Source organism: Acartia tonsa, chromosome 13 (assembly GCF_053477335.1).
Source record: "Acartia tonsa isolate MP-2025a chromosome 13, ASM5347733v1, whole genome shotgun sequence".
NCBI lineage: Eukaryota > Metazoa > Arthropoda > Copepoda > Calanoida > Acartiidae > Acartia > Acartia tonsa.
In genome coordinates, this window is record NC_137272.1 from 25,591,655 (window position 1) to 25,609,891 (window position 18,237).

An 18,237-nucleotide genomic window follows, 5' to 3' on the forward strand; every position below is an offset into this window, starting at 1 on the left:
AAAAAGTTTAGTTTCATTTCATAATACTTTTTTATGTTTTTATATTTGAATATTTTTATAATGTACTATTTCTTAAATTTTATGTTGTTTAAAGATCATTGAGAAACAATTAATATGTTATGTAGAAAAAATTAGTTGCTATAATCTTTTGATTTTCTTCTCTTAATATTTACATAGAAACTAAAAAATTGTGAAAATTGTTGTGTGGTGGTATTTTTTCTAGTGACGATTTCTCTAGATATAGCGAGGTAAGTACTCCGCCCCCCCCCCCCCCAAAAAAAAACTAAAACTTTTAGCCAGGCCCACAATAAAGAAGTGTATCACCTTTAAAGTGGTCATCATTTGATCGCTACAAACGTACACAGAGACACATCCTGTGCATGACTTTTATGTAGGGATTACTGAAAAGCAGTATTAGGGGTCAAGGTTCAGGGTAAATTATTTATCATCGCTAGTTTTTTTTGGTATTCAAATTAAATCTAAACATCAAAGAATTGAAACTGGGCCCAAGAAAACTGCAGGGAAGTGGGGCTTAGGTAATAAAAGGGAATCATATAGGGTTGGGGGGGGGGGGGGGGGTCGTTCATGAGCGGGGTGTGACGTAAATATTGTGTCTCTTCTTCTATATAATATTACTCTACAGCTTAGTATACACAAAACTTCTTACTTTAAACTTTTAAAAAAACATGGATGTTTTAATTGTGACATGCACTTTAATGCCTTCTTTAATGAAAATATTTTGTGATGATTAAGTCATAAAAAGTTATTTATATTGAGACCATAAACATTAAATAAGTCAAAACTATGAATGATTAGGTACATAAGTGAAAATTTGAAAACAAAATTGTAGCTACCTACCTAGTTTAGCTATTAAAAAATTATGTGATTATTCAATGGACTGTAAAACACATTTTTATTCTGTGATAAAACTTGTTTTATTAACTCAAAGAACATTATAAACTCCTATACATGTTCTCGAATAAAAAATTTGATCAAAAATTTAAAGAAAAAGTGATAAAAGTACCTAGTTAAAAGCGAATTTTATAAATAGTGATTTTTTGATAAGTTTTTATTCATTATTTATATATTTTGAAATTGTATGTTGATAAAACAAATTATTTTAAAAGTGCATTAATTATTTTATTATCAAACCGGCCAAACGATTTGGATGAATTAAAAATAAATAAGTACCTACCTACTTAGCAAATTTAATTGTAAACATCCTAAAGATGGTTTAAAGCCACATTCTGCGTGTCATTGATTACACAAAAAGCAATAATGAGCTTCCCTTGAAAGTACAACTTTGAAAAAGTAAATATTGCATTAAACCTTTATACAGACCAAGAAGGACGTGATTCTTATTATTTCACGTCAGCTGATATTTAGGAGTTAGGGAGTTAAAAGAATACCATAAAACCTCAGATACGTATTTATAAAGTTTTCCTCAAAACTTAACCTAAAAGGATAGGCTATTTCTGAATATTTTATATTTTTGAAACTGGCAAATTAACCTTACAATGACATGCAGTAATATTACTATTAGCATTTTTATACCTAGGAAATGTTTAGGATATTTATTCTTATTTCAAGGTTATAAAAAATGATCATCAACATTGCTTTGTACATGCAAATTAAATTATTATAATTTATGTCATTTAGTCTGAAGAGGGTGCCATGTTCACCGAGATATATTTCAATTAATAATTGATAAGTATCAGACTTTTTCACTCAGTGAATTTATTATCTTCATGTTTGAGTTTTTAAAAGAAGCCCATAGGTATATTGTTACATGTTTTTATTACAGAAAATTAATGACATTAAAATGTGAGAAACAGAAATTATAATATATGTTCACTGTTCAGATCAAACTCATTCTATAGACATTAGGTAGGTTCTTGTCTTATTTCCTGTCTATGAATGTTTAGAGACAAAGGTCATGCAAGCTTTGCAGTCCGTGAGATTTTGGTCATGGTCTCAAAGAAAGAAAAAAAAGGAAGTTTGACATATCTTTAACCTAATCTAAAAATAAGAATTTTGAACTAACCAAACTGAACTACGTCTACTGTATATTTGTAAAAATATGGATAAACCCATGTCTATCCTTTAAATATTTGATGTTTAAGACCAAAAAGGTTATATTGTCGATTTAAATACCTAGTACATTTTTTCCCTAACTTTACGTCGCAAAGGAAAATATTTATTTTTCAACTCTTAAATCTTAATCTTAAATAATCCTATTCACTGCCTTACTTCTCATATTATTTTGTTATGCACAAAAGGAATGACCCGGTCGTTCTCCGTCATGGGATGGTCCAACTTATTGGTTCTGCTTCCAATCACCTCCAGCTTAGCTTTCAGGTAAATAATATTTTGTTCTTGTGTTAGACGTAGTCAATATTCCTATTTATTGAGATGAGATATAACCATAACAAAGCATAAAACTTTTAAAAGATTGATATACTATGATTGGATATTGTAATTTTTTAATTTTAGGAATAACCTATTACAAAATCATGCTCTAAGTATGACAGGTGTCCCACTTTACTCTTATCTAATAAATAAAAAAGTGTGGATAAATTCAAATCAACATTTTTTAGAGAATTTTTATGTTTTGTAGTCTACAAACCTTTCTTTCTACCATAAAACCTATTAGAAGGTGCTAAAACTTAAACTTAAATCTTTGTTTAAGCAAGATACTTTATGTATATTTTGTCTGTCCATTCCTGAATTCAAGATAAATAGAAAATTTTATCAAATAATTGGAGAAAAATTACATAAGTTGAAGGAGAATTATTCCAAAAAACAAAGATGAAATAAAAGTATTTGAATTTAGATTTTAAGTCGAATCCTTAAGTCCTGGTTTCAAAATAAATGGAGATCTAATTTGGGAGCAAGATTAATTTGCTTATCCCATGAAAATTTCAATGTACAAATAACAAAAGATTTTCCCTTAAAATACTTTTTCTATTTTTATTGTAGCATTTGTATTTCATAATACTTTTCTCTTGCTAATATTCATTGACATCAATTAAATATTTTCCTACCTACTTCAACTGATAAAATGTACACTTGTCTATCAATTTATCCTTCTGTCTATCAATCTAGCTAATATCAATCTTCTTAATTCTAGTTTCGCACACAAATATAAACTTGAAAATTATAAGGCTTTTCACCTATTTGTCCATCTGGTTTTGACTTAATTGAATTTAGCCTAAGCATTACCGTTAGGTTCTATTCATTAGGGTGGATTAAAGTTGAACACTTGCCATACCCGAGTTAGGTATTATTGAGTAGCCTTTGATGTTGAACTTATAAGGTGTGATTTAATACCACAAACATTAGTTTCTTAACATCCTAATGTACGAATATTACTTCTATATATGAACTTTAAACAGTACACACATCAAACATTTAGTATCTACTTAAATGACATCAATAATATTAATTCTTTCATATAACTTTTATTTTAGTTCGTATGACCTGTACGGGAAGGACGGTCATTGTGTGTGGTATGACAAATGCGGCAGAGATCCAGATTATCCCCCTTCAGGTAATTTTCGTAGAGGCAGGGGACATTCACCTGAAAAATGTACAATAAACGAGGTTTCCTCATTCGATAGCTAAAAACTCGGGGTACTATTATGTTTCGTTGGTCCAAACTAACAGTATCCAAACTCTTAAACAAATAATTTTAATCTTCTTAAAGAGTAATTTTGTTTAACATCATAGGGAATGTACATCAATACATCGTTCATTGTGTCTTATCCCATAAGAACCTTGAGTATTTATCTTGACTTGAAATTCTTGAAATGTTTATATTAGCGTGTTATGGACAATGACATACTTGTCATTGTTAAATGAACAAGATAGCACTCCATCAAACAGCTTTGTGAAAATTTAACAATCTAATCAAAAACTTTTCTTACTAGTTAAATTGTCACTTAACGCAACGTTTTGAGGAAACAGCTATAAAATCATTAAAATTTGTGAGAATGTCAAATGTTTTGGTAGATTTTTTTATATTCTATGCTGTATTGTATAACATTTTTTTAACCATACATGAGATGAAAAGTACTTTTTGTTCTGTTATTTTCAGGTAAATAACACTTGGATAAAAAATATGTTTTAACATCGTATTATTAACTAGCGTGATGGCTTTATAGATTTTTAAGCTTATAAATATTTTACCTACTAGATTTATTTTTACACTTTTAAAAAAAAGTAGATGTAAATTGTAATGTAAATATGGCAGTGGTAGATGTATATTTGGTTGATTTAAGGCGAAAAAAAAAGAAAAATAATCATATTTGAAAACAGCCTTAGTTTTTTTTATTGGTAACACTTAAAGGCAAATTAGTTTGTTTTCGAGTGACATATCTCTGTCTATAAATATGTTACTATTACTAATTCTAGTAAAAATATTATCATATTAATTCGTAGATAAGAACTTCCTGGTAATTATACCATGGAGGGAGATTTGTTTTATGTTATGTTTGTCTAAACTTAAAACCTGTTTTTGGAATTCCAAATAATTTTTTTAATCTTAAAATGTGAAAGATTCTTCTCTTCTGCCCGTCCGTGACGTTATAGGTAAACTGTGATTTTATCTGTTGTTATTTGAGATAGACAAATAAAATTTTGATGATTGTTCCCTGTACCTATGAGACATAGATACTTTAACTTATCTTATACATAGTTTTTTTTTATAACTTTTTATAGATTTTTTCTCTTTCTTTTTTATTATATATGAAGATCTGTTCTTATTTCACTCTTCCGTTTTCCCCTCTCAAGTTTTTAACCCCTTGCAAAGCGCCGTGCACGCCACTGTATTTGAACAATACATGCTCTAAATTATTTCAAAACTATTTCTATTCCAGCTAATAATTAATTCAAACAAGTTTATGACTCATAGTACGTTTTTTACATAAAAAAAAAACATAGCAACATTTCATACCTACAATTAAGTTTTAATACAGATTCATGTTAAATCTAGTTTATAAAACCATCTATAGGGCTACGATCGAGAGTTTCACACGACTTGTGCTGGTGGAGGTTTAACTCCGCCCCTTGTAATTTTCTACCTCTTTATCCACCAAAATGTGCCCAACTTATTAATAAGATCATATGCAAGAGACATTGATTACAGTCAAAACTTTTTATGTAAGTGATTCCAAATAATGGTTGGCTTTGGTTCAAATAATTTACCCTAGCATACTATCTAAATGAACAGGTCTTTAAGCTTCACTTTTGTAAATGTTGTCATCCTTGTTCCAAAACTGAATTAACTGGAAGATTTTTTATTTCCATTTTGATTGTCTAGACTTTTCTTTTCATTTTGTTTATTCAATATTCACACCAATTCGTTAATTTTTGCTGTCTGCTAAACAAGGATAATTATGTCCATAAGATAACATCATTTTTAATAGACTGTATACGTATTTTAAAGAAGAAAGGTAAAGAATTTGAAGGTATATGACTGTTAGGACACAAGTATCCAAAGTCTTACACCACGTTATATTATTTTTGTTTGCTCTAAAACTTTGGGTAATTTTATTTAATTTACCTAGTGTTTAAACTTTTAATCAATAATTTTAATCTACAGAAAGGGTAAGTAGTCTTGTTTATCATCATTGGGTGTGTTAATCAATTTATCTATAAAACACAAGAAAGTTATAGAGTAGCTTTGGAACTGAAATCTATGATAGTCTGACTAAAACAGTACATACCTTCAGTTTAACATGTCGAAAAAATGTTCTTGATTCTTAGAATTTACTTTAATCCCTTCCTCTAAGAATTGTATAAAGCTTCCCTGAAAAAAAAACATCTTTAAATCATTGTTTAGACCTTTGAATGTATACCTTAAACCAACAAATATTATTATTTGAAAAGTAAAATAAATTCCTTTCTCAAACCAATATAAAGCATTGTCTTCTTGCAGTATAAGGTATCTTAAGCAACAGTTAACTAGACGTGATTATCAAGAATTTCTGGTTTTTTTTTACATTTACATAAAAGTATATTTTTTTAAATACAGACCTATCTCGTACTTTGATACCTAATATCTATATACAAAGAGTTTTTCTATAAAGAAAACTGAGAAGCATTTTGTTATCATGTTACTTAAACTTTATGCATAATAAAAACTTTAACAAAAACTGATTGTTTTGTCAACTGTTATTAATAACAAAAAAAGAGTGTTTTAAGGAATCTTTAGAATAGGTCATTAGCTCTAGAAAATGGAATAAGAAAAACAGCCAAATGCCAAATGTTGAATGCACAAAGCTTAAAAAGCTACTTGGCTAGTAGAATTTACACAAAAATTCAGACCAATTTCATTCATAGCAGCTGAGGAAATATCATCTTTGCTATAGACTGACGTACAGATTGACTGACCCTATTTATAGGGTAGCTAAACCTTTTCATACTTATGAATCATTGACTTATAAATGCTATCATTTATTTCATGATATAATGTATTAATCATCCGAACTAATGTTTATGTATAACAACGATTTTTTGATAATTACTGCAAAATAAAAGTAAACGGTTAAGTTACCAGCTATTAGTAAATTAAAACAGATGAGCTAAAATTATATAAAACAGCGGATTTTTAAAAATTACCATTTCTTAATTAAAAAGTGTGTAGGTAAATGTGTATTATATTGTCTGTAATGTAAAAACAATAATAAAAAATCAACTACTTATCATTATGTTAATATTAGTTGCAAATATTAACAAATATTTTTCTTATCTAATGTAATTTTTGTATATAACCTAATTTTCTATTTTTATTGTTTATTTAATTTTTTTGCTTTCATTAGGTATGAATATGATAATATATAGGTAACCTTTTTTGGAAGGTTCCTTTCATGTATTGTATTATTTTACTAGCGTCTAAGCCCCTTGCATCTAGGGGCTCTGTATTCGAAGAGGGAGGAGCTAGAAAAATAGCTTAATGCTATCCCAAGATTCAAATCTTAAAAAAATTATTTAAAACCATTAGGTACAGGAGGTAAGTGAAGCTTGCCAAAAAAAGAGAAATAAATCGGTTCAGTAGTTATTGAGATCTTAAGCTTCAGACAAAACACCCTAACAACTACTCTATATAATAGGAGGATTGCTTTTAAACCTTTACTTAAGTAATTTTACACACAGATAGACAGACAGACAAACAACACATTAATTTAATTTTCTTTTTTTCAGACACGAAGCACACGCTAAACTGCGCGTACGACGGGCCGCCAAAAACCGCCAATTCTGAGTCTATCGCAATCCTGAGGGACATTTGTCCGCATCTAGTACCAGAGGTAGGTTTAAATTACCTTTGGTAGCGTAGGTAACTCCTCTTTAATATACTATAAGGGAAGGTAATGGAAGAGAGGACCTTGAACGGTAAATTATACTGGTACCCAGCGTTTAATAATCACGTATTATTTTCAAGTAGTGCCTTAATTTATTAATCTTTTAATCTACAGAAGGGGCAATTTTGTTAATCATTATTAGGGAATGGGGTTGTATATCAATTTTTTCCATCGTCTTATCTCTAAAGATACCTGAATCTTCTTCATTATAGTAAACTTGCGTCTTGGGAGGATGTGTATTTTTTTTCTAGGAGCAATTTCTCTTGAGAGGATGGAAATACCCTAGCTCCAAATGGTTATAAACCTTCCCTAGACCCATAAGAAGCTTCGATGTAAAGGAGAAACATATTATAGGTTCATCAGTTAACGAGATTCTTACTTGCAAAAAAACCCTTAATACTTGACTGCTTTATTACTTCAGGATGGTTCAGTGCCTGACCTTTGCTGTAGCCTGTCTCAGCTCAAGGACATCAAAGAAAACTTTGCCATCACCAAAAATCTTTTGGATAGAGGGTGAGTCATATTTTTAGGAGCAAAGGTGCTCTGTAAGTTTTAAGACTTCTAATAGGTCTGTTATTCAAGAGCTCTGTATTTGAAGGGGTATGGATTAGCAGACAAATAGCTTAAAACTATTACAAGATGTATGTAAAGCTTCCCTAAATTGAAGAACTCAGTCGGTTTAGTAGTTTTAAAGATACAGACCAAAAAAACGTTTCTACTTTATATGATAGAAGGAATGGTGTTAATCTCTTGAATAAACTTATTGTCATAATTTTAAACTTTTAAAGACAAAACTTATACCTATTTGACTAGGATTAATTTTAGAAACTATGAAAAAACTTTAAATAATGTTAGAACATCAGTTATTACTTAGTAATTTAAACTAAAATTAATTGATAATTAAATATATGTCACAAACATTAAGTTCGATTAAGATTAATCTATCTGTACTTAAAGAATCTTGTTTAGGACGTAAAATCATTTAAAAATCCTCAAAATAAATTTTTTAAAAATCTGTGAAAATCAAATGAATTATTAAAGTTCCTCATAGATACTTATTCGCTTGGGGATTTTTTGTCTTTCTGTCAGTCTATTAGTCTCTTTTTGGGCTAAAATTATGTCCGTTTACCCTAAATTAAGATTAAGTTCCAAAAATTAGTATTTTTTTTATGTCTAAATTATGTCTTACCATGTATTGTATGTCTGTTGTGAATGTTTATACTCTGTTTGTCTGTATGTCTGTCTGTACCGCTTAATTAGCGCATAGAAGAGACTTTATTGAGTGTCTACTTGAGTCTGAAAAAGTTTATGTTTTTACAATGTGTTCAGATTGTTTCTAACAATAGCAAGGTTTATATCGTATGCATTATTTTGCAGTTATTGTTAATAATAACAAATGTATGGAAATATTTTAAGGTATTAGAAACTAGAATTGCGAAGAAGTTATAGGCACAAATTTTTTCATTAATGCACATCTTTTTTGCTATTTTGTAAAAGCACGTGGTACAAAAAGTTAAGCTGATTATTTATAAAAACCTACTTTGCCGCTAGTTTAGGATACAGAGATAGGGAAATGAAAGATAAATATTTACTTGCAAAAAAGACATATGTTAGTAATGATATTTTTTTTCATTGACCTATTCTTGTCAGTGAGGGAGTATACAATGGTGGCTAAATTAAAGTGCCCCTAATAATATTTACTAGCTACAAAAAACGAATAATTTCACCCATGTAAATATTTTTCCATCAAATATCCCTTTACCCTGGCCTTCTCTATGGATCGAAAAACTTTATGGTTGAGGATTTTTTTCTTAACTCAAGTGAAGTAGAGTAAGTTTAATATTTATTCATTTTGTTAGGAAGATTTTTTAATGGCAGTAAAGCATTAAAAATATGTATAAATGAAATTGAAGAATAGGGGACAGGACTATTTTTAAACAAAGACATTCAGAGGTTTCTGAGATAGAAAGTAACACTAAAGCATTTAGACGTTCAAATAACTTGCTTCTTAATTAGTGTATTTTAGACTTAAAGATAGCGTTTGAGTAATAACAAATATCTATCCTTATATAAAACTATACAAGATGTCTGTGTTTCTGTCTGTCTATCTGTCTGTACCCAAGGATCTCTCTAATAGCTTCTTGTAAGTCCTGGGAATGTTTACTACTATTTTGGGAGCGGGTACCGCCACCCTCAGAAGAGAAAATGCACCCAGAAAAAAAATGACCCCCCCCCCTAAATTTTTCTTTTGAAGTTAAATGGAAATTGGAGATAATGTCATCTTTCCCCAACCCCCACCCACCTCAAATGCCTCTAGAGGCGTAGCCACTATAAATTTTAATGGTATAATTACGGGAATGGGTATGTTTTATGGTCCACTGCTAATTTCGAGGGATTATTATACCAAACTTTCTTAATTTGTATGGTAATATAGAATATTACGTACATACATATGTAGAATACTTTTTTCCACATATTTTAGATCATTTCTATAGTAGGAGAAAAAAGAGCTTTTTATTCATTATTATTATCTTAGATCTTTATATTTGATTATTTAGAGTAGCTAGTCTTTTGTAAAGGAAAATTGAAAGTTTTATTTATTGTTTTATTGTACAAAGTTAAGATTTCAGAGATCTTATTTGACACACACATTACTTACACATGTGTCAAATTACATGTTACCGTCTTATTCAGACGTTCAAGTGATCTTAAAGAAACAAGGATGACAACATCCATAAGTAGCGAAGCATAAACAATTAAATAAGAATTTAGATATTAGTTGACAAAAGCATGTATATTAGGAAAAAATCACGAAACCTTTTCAACATTTGTTTTTAATTTCTTAATACTTATTTATATTTCAGTACTATGACTAACAGACTGACGGTCAAAGTAAATTACATACTGGATGCTCAGAACAACGGGAAATTTAATTTTGATATTTTTAACTACAAAAATAAAAAAAACGGACCATTAACACCAAAGATATGATGAAAAATGTGAAAAATATAAAAATAGCCAAAAACCTGCAAAAAGGCAGTCTGACCACCATTGATGTGTTCTCGAAAAGAAAGGAAATTTAATTTTGATATCTATAACTGAAAAACTTTGGAAATTGGGCCATAGACACCAAAGGTATGAAGAAAAATGTGCAAAAATACAAAAATAGCCTAAAACCTGCTTAAAGGCAGTCTGACCGTCATAGTTGTTTTCTTGAAACGACAGGAAATTAGTTTTGATTCTATAGCTGAAAAAATTTTGGAAATCGGACCATAAACACCAAAGATATGGAGAAAAATGTGAAAAATACAAAAATAGCCTAAAACCTGCTAAAAAGCGGTCCTATCGCCATTGATGTTTTATAGTTAATTGTGCTCCTTGATAATGGGAATGTTGTCCAAAAATTTCAGCCTTTTATCTTTTATAGGAGCCGAGAAAATCACGTTTCCCCCAAACTAAGACGGACAGACGGACAGACGGACATTTCAAATTATAGAGTAGCTTCGCTACTAAAAATATACATGGTTTGCTTTAGTGCCAACAATGCATGTATTCTGTCCAATGTCAAGGATAAAAAATATGCATGGTTATACCAACAATATATTGGATTTAATAACATATTACATATGGATAAAGTATTTTAACAAAATAATATCTTTCTATTATAAAAAGTTTTGGTTGTTTTGACCTTTAAGATCTTAACCACTCAACAGAATATGTTTTGCATTTTTAGAGCGCCTGGGATGATTTTGGTCTTTTTTCCTGCCCACTCCCTCCCCCTTCAAAAAAAGCGTGCTTAGATGCTAGGAGTGTAGCCGCTTGTATTTCTTAAAGTTTGAATGACATTCTTAAAGATGGAATGGCATTTGCTAGTATCCGCACAACTTATTATTGTTCCATAAATCTTAACTGAAACAGCGTGCAATCAAAGAGTTGGTTGTTTGCAATAGATAAACTTGAAGAATAAGATTTACCTACTTTTCACAGCTTTATATTAAAAAATTTGTAATCATGTTACTTTATCCATATATTTTGTATCATAAAATGTCTTGCGTTTTAGCCCAATATGTATGTATAGTTATCATATGCCTCTATACATTATGCCAAAGAGTATATCAGAATAGATTACTACACTTATTAAGTGACCATTACTTAATCTATTGTCCAATTTTTGAACGCGAGGCTTTTCTACATTTTAAGTGTCCGTAGGTCCGTAACGACACCCCATGATTGTTAATCGTCTTTTTAACGTTAACCGTTTATTTATTTTAAATGAGTGGGTCTGATACTCAATAAGTAATACAAATATCTAAAGGTTTTAAAATTTTGTTGGCATTTACTATTAAGATAATATTCCGTTTAAGTCTGTCACTATATATTTTTACCCCTAGCCTCTAGGGGCTTTGCCCCAAGAGGTGATCAAAAGAAATTAAGGTGAAATTCGTACAAGGACCAGGGAAATCTTCAGCAAAAATAAAAAGGACCAAGAAAATCTTATGCAAAAAAAAAGGATCAGTGAAATCTTCTGCAAAAAAAAAGGACCAAGGAAATCTTCTGGGGGGGTTGGGGGTGTCCCACCCCCCCTAAGAAAATAGCCTAAAACCACCATAGGACCAGTAGGTATTTACCCTGAAGAGTAGAATCCAATCGGTTCAGTGGTTACCGAGATCTTAAGCTTCAGACGGACAGACAGCATTCTACTTTGTATTATAGATATGTTCGTAGATTACAAAGTAGCCTATTCAATAATTCTATTATCCATTCAAAATACTATACATGAAAAGACAGTGAATATTTATTGACCATTTTTCCCAAGGATAAACACATATACATACATGTTTCTTTTTACTCCCATCCATTCTAAACATCACCCCCCCCCCCCCAACCCCATTATATTTTTCAGTGGCTTAACTATTTTAAAGCCAATGTCTTTTCATAGAAGTCAAAAACGATACACTAAACTTTAATTCTACAAAGGATAGTTAAGCATTCTCTAATATAACAAAATAAACTGTTTTGAAAAACTCTCATACCCCTCTAAGTAGCTAAAACCTTCCCGGGACCAATAAAAAACAGACACACAGACAAACAATAATAAAAAGTAGCTACACAATATAATGCAGTGTGTCTGTATGTACTTTTATGTACTTTTTTCATGGAGGGAGGGGACATTGTATTGTAAACCCAAATTATTTTCATTGTGTTAAGTTATTAATGGGCTCAAAAACTTTGTGTACTTTATTGACCTAATTGCTCCAAACTAATAGTGTCCAAACTTTTCAACCAATTAATCTACAGAAGCGGTTATTTTGTCTATAATCATTAAGGATGTAAATAATATTGACGTCTATTGTCTTATCCCTTAAGATCCCTGACTCTTCTACTGTCAAGGTTAGCACTAATGTACATAATATGTTCACATAAAAGATAGACAAATATATCTATGTAGTAGTGAAGCTACTCTATAATTCACTTTGTCTTTCCCAAACGCTATTGGGTAGCTTAATTTTCTCTGGGGCTATTAAAAATAAAAAGCTGAAATTTTCATTGAAAATTCCTTTGACATACGCGCATATAGTCTAAACTTTGTTTTGTCCGCCTGTCTGTCATAAAACCTTTTTTTTTAAAGGTTTCATGATTTTCTCAATTTCTTTATCAACTGAACATTTGCTGTATAACACACTTTGTCTGTTTGTTCCTTCCAATATTTTCTTTTGTTGCGCTGCTTATTAATGTTGTCGCTATTTTTATATTCTGTATACAAACATGAACGAGAATGTTCAAAATAAGTAACGCAGCATTAAAAATGATTAAAACATTCGGCTTTATCGTTTAGGGCACTAATTTTGTTATTTGGATGTGTAGATTTCGAGACAAACTGTATCATGTTAAAATGGTACCTACTACTGCTTTGTAAAAAAATAAAAAAAAATAATAGAAACATCTAACCCTGCAAAGTACAGAATTTATGATAAAATCTTACAATCAAAATGTTATATAGCTATGTAAATTTGCATGGCTGGACAGGAATATATTACCAAAACAAAGACTGAATATCTCCATCTTTTCCGCCAGTGAAAATTAAAAATGTAAAGCAATTATTGAATCCTGTTTCATTTGAAGGGAACAGTTTTTCTCGATGTGCTATGTTCCTCCCTCTCCCTAAATTCTTTGTTATGCAAAGCCTGTGCTTCTCTCTGATATGGTTTATTAGTGCACCATTACAAACATTTATTTTTAAGCAAATTTTCCTTACAGATTTTCTATACATTTTATATATGGGATCTAAAAGGATACGATAATTGATGCACATCCCAAATAATTAAAAACATATTACCCCTTCTAAAGATAAAAACTTAGGATTGAAAATCTTAACACTACTAGTTTGGAACCCAACAATTAAGATTGAATAAAAGTCTTTTTTTTTGCTAGCGACTAAGATGACGTGTTGTATAACTTTACCATTGCATGTAAATAAACATCTAATGTCCCCTCTTTCCCTGCATTTTATAGAAAAGATATTTGACAATATAAAGAAAGCTGTGATTTCTGCAGATATATTGTAATACAGTTTTTAAAGACACATTTAAAGATCATATCCAGCTTCTTAAAGGATGACATGTCCTTTATACCTGGATTGCGCTAGGAGGGAAGGGACATTGGATTAAAAAAAAACACTGGTTCCCAAACTTTTATTACCATTTATGTTATGGACCAAAAACATTTGGGCACTCTTATTGGAGTTGAATGGTTGGTTCGACACAAGAATTGTCAAAAATTTTCCATCAATAATTTTATTCTACAGAGGAGATCATTTTTGTATCTTTATTGGCGTTGCATTTAAATTTATCGTTGATTGTCTTATCCCTTTAGGTCCATTGGATGGCGAGATATCTGCAATTGTCCATTTGGTCTGTTTTAGTATCCTATTTCTATTGGAACATGTGATAATACATACATTACATAATAGAGCCTTTCCAAATGCGTATAAAATATTGGAGTAACCCCATCTTTATACGAGTGCGTCAATTGCGTATCAGTTTAGACATTACAATCACACATAGGGTTGTGTTTTCTTAAAATAAACATAGAATATATACCAGTTGAACATTTAAAAAACAGATTCACTTATATACACTAGAAGGGAAACTCTTTTGAAGAGATATTAAATACGATAAATTGAAGTACAACCCCAATAATGAGAAACAAAAGTTCTACTTCATAAAGAGAGGGGTAGGTTTCTGGTAGAATCCGTAAAGGTGTGTGTTTTAAGGCTTAAAAATAGAAGTAGAACGATAATATTCACTTAAAATGTGTATTTCTTATTGAAAAGAACTATAGACAAAAAAAAATTTTTAAAGTTTACATAAATTTTTATCGGCGATTTTTTCTGTAGGTCAACCTAAACAAGTACAACCCACAAATACCTTTATAAAATCGGTCAACCTAAAGCTTCTATAAGTCGATTTAAAATTTCCAGATGTCGACCTTTGTCTTTTGTGAACTGGGTTTAAAGATATGTCCTAGATCTAATAAAGAATTACCAGATTGAGATCAACTAGCACATTAAATCATACAATGTCATTCCATAGTTGAATCTCATTCCTGTACATCAAAATAATTTTTAATATATTTATTCTTTTCCATGTCATCACTGGACATGATGTGTAATGTATGGAAAAATGGTAAAAACATGCAGTGTGTCCGAAAATAAAACTGTTTTAATTAGGAAAAATGTTAGTTTTAAGGTTAGGTCCCATTGTATCAGTATAGAAAATATTTCTATCCTTTTTAGCCTTTATAAATGTTGTAAAAATGTGTTCTCTCGTTTTACCTTCATAGATTATTATATTTTGTTGGTCCCCCTCTAAAACCTTGGCATACTATACTGTCCTGTCTAAAGAATGATTTCCAACGAGGATCAACCACTAAGTGTAACTGTACATTATTACGGGCAGCTTCTATTGTAATGCATTGCCATAAAAAAATCCTCGAAATTGAAAAAGTCTGTCCTCTGTATTTTTTTCATGTCATAAAGTAATAAACCAATGAGTCAAAGATTGTCTTGTGTTTCTTATAGGAAATATATTCACTTATTATTATAATATTGTTCTTGAAACGAAATGCCTATAACATTGTGCCTATTCGAAATAGGATTCACCATTTTTAAAAGTTTAAAATCGTCGCTACACTATAGGTTTGCTACATGTTCTGATTTTACCTTGCTATTAAATGAATCCGTATGTAAGGTTTGAATTTGGTGGGACGAGTTTTTTGCCAAAAATTAAGGTCTATTCTGCCTGTTATGGCCATACAGAGAGATACATTCTTAATGTAAAAAGATTTCACCTTTAAATACAACTTTAATATAAATGAAAGAGGTCTAATGGAACTCTAATTAAGGGAGTATATTAGTTAGTACAAACTGAATCATACAATAATACTACAATAGTCCGAGTTTAATGGAAAGGTTTTTGAGCTCAAATAAAAACATATATTAGATAGATACCAACGAAATATGCAAATACATAACTATTAATTTTAATTATCTAAAACATCTCTTTTAGATTAGATAACACTTTGTTAAAGTCTAAAGTACAAAAACTAAACATTAGACAGAAAATAACACTGGTACCTACATTTTTATAACCAAGTTATCTTTGAGTATTTCAATAAAATTCTATTGGTTGCTTCCAAACACGTAATGTCCCAACTTTTCAACCAATAATTTTAATCAACAGAATTTTGTTTAGCATCATTAGGGATGTACGTCAATTATATTTTTCTTTGCATTTTCTGAAACCTTTCTCCCTGTTAAAATATTTGATATAGAAATAAAAAACATTGGTAGAATAAAACTCGATTTTTCTGCCTTTATACTTTGTTGTCATAATAAATGTATTTGGTTTTTGACATGACATTTTTTTGTGTTGGTTTATTTATAGAATTATGGATCATTTTTTTTTGTTCGTTGCTCGAAGAGAAATTATTCTGATCACATCTTTTTTGCCATCTACTTTTTCGCCTATCAAAATAACTGATCCTTCCAGTATTTTTTCTTATTGAAACTACAGGAATCAGTATTCCAAAAAATCCAAAAAGTCCCTACTTCTTTAATTAAATCATTTAGAAACAATGCTACTAAGAAATTCCAAAAACATTTGTTGATGAAAAATAATGTAAATAAATGTCAGCATGATAAACATATTTGCTGATATTACTAAAATTCTTAACTCATCAGAGAGGGAGGGAATATTGGACTCTAAATTATACTGGACAACAAAGTTTTATAAACCTTTTCTCTCATTCTTTAACTTTAAGGGGCTTTTAAAAATCTTGATTGGATGGTCCAAACTTTTCATCTTATGGAGTAATTTTATTTTGTTTCAGCTCATTCATTGTTATCTAAAAAATAATTATTACACCCACTTTTGTAATCAGAGCTTGCTTCACTTTTTACTTGAGTATGCCAGATGTCCTACAATAAATTTCTTATAAGGAGAAAAATCATAGAGAATTTTTTTTTGCTGGAATCGAACCATCTACAATGAAGGCTTACTTACTTTTCTTCCAATTATTGTTAATTATACACAAGTGATGAAAACTTTTACTGCACATCTTTCTACTAAATTAATTCCTATTTTTCCTTGCAGGTGTCCCACATGTTACTACAATTTCCGCAAGAATTTCTGCGACCTGACCTGTCACCCGCGCCAGAGCAGATTTGTACGGGTGGACAACACCACCACGGGGGAGGGCAGAGGAGATTATGCCAACCAACAGGAAACTAGCACAAATATTTTTTTTATTACAGCAGCAGCTCTGTAGTTCAGTCGCAATATTTGAAAAATATTTTGTAATTTTAAACAAATTTAAACAATAATTCCTAATGACAGGGATCTAAGGCCGATTAACACCCAATGATGATACACATAATAACTTCTTCAGAGAATTACAAATAGTGGTTCAAAAGTTTGAACACTCAACTTATCGAACCAACCAATCAAAATTCAATATTAAAGTCCTAAAAGTTCTTAAGCCAACAAATAAGAAAACTTAGGGGACTAGTACAATAAATAGCCTAATGTCCCCTCCCTTCTTGATTATTGTTGGAAAAGATTTTTTTGATTTTGTTAAAATAAAAAACAAAAAAATAGGTAAAAGTTTTATTTTTTTGCTATATCCCTATAGGTAACAAAGTTTCACTTAAAAAAAGATTAAACTAATAACAACAATTTGATAATAATTTATTTTGTGATTATAAAGGACGAAAATTAACCCTTGTTTTTAAGTATCTTAGCTACTAAAAAATGAAATATTTTAATTGTTTGGTTAAAGGTGTCGATGGTGAAAGAGGTGACGTACTTTGTCCACGAGGAGTTCAATCAGCTGGCCTATGAGTCATGCAAGAACGTACAGTATCCAGAGGTTAGTACATTTATCCACTTCTGTTCTGTGAAAATTGATATTGATTAGTAATAAAGTTAGTACAACTACACCTTATGTGTTAGGGTTAGGGAGAGAGGGGACATTGGGTTGTTTATATAGTCCCCAAAGTGTTATGATTAACGTTTTCTTATTCATTGGATCAAATACTTTGGAGACTATTATTGAATTTTGATTGCTTGGTTCATTAAGATGAGTGTCCTAATGTTTCAACTACTCAACTATTCTACTGAAGGGGTAATTTTGTGTTTCATCATAAGGGATGTTCATTAAGTTATCGGCCATTGTCTTATTTTCCCTTTAGATACCTGGGTTAGGGTCCTGAACTAATCTATTTAAATATTTGGTTATTGGTAGTAATATTTGGATCCTTGACTAAACTAAGACGTTCGATTGTATATAACATTTAAAGTTTTTTTACTTGAAATGT

General features: G+C 30.2%; 1 protein-coding gene across 2 annotated transcripts in view; it reads left to right on the forward strand.

Annotated features, from left to right (window-relative positions):
* The first annotated feature begins 1,524 nt into the window (after positions 1 to 1,524).
* LOC145334952 (NPC intracellular cholesterol transporter 1-like) overlaps positions 1,525 to 18,237 on the forward strand; it is a 73,650-nt gene continuing 56,937 nt past the window's right edge. For both annotated transcript variants that reach the window (XM_080180590.1, XM_080180591.1), the window contains exons 1-7: positions 1,525 to 1,887; positions 2,280 to 2,358; positions 3,471 to 3,550; positions 7,204 to 7,307; positions 7,783 to 7,874; positions 17,015 to 17,142; positions 17,698 to 17,789. In XM_080180590.1, coding sequence (XP_080036716.1) covers positions 2,282 to 2,358; positions 3,471 to 3,550; positions 7,204 to 7,307; positions 7,783 to 7,874; positions 17,015 to 17,142; positions 17,698 to 17,789 — 573 coding nt within the window. In that variant the 5' untranslated portion in view covers positions 1,525 to 1,887; positions 2,280 to 2,281. The remainder of the gene's footprint in view (positions 1,888 to 2,279; positions 2,359 to 3,470; positions 3,551 to 7,203; positions 7,308 to 7,782; positions 7,875 to 17,014; positions 17,143 to 17,697; positions 17,790 to 18,237) is intronic.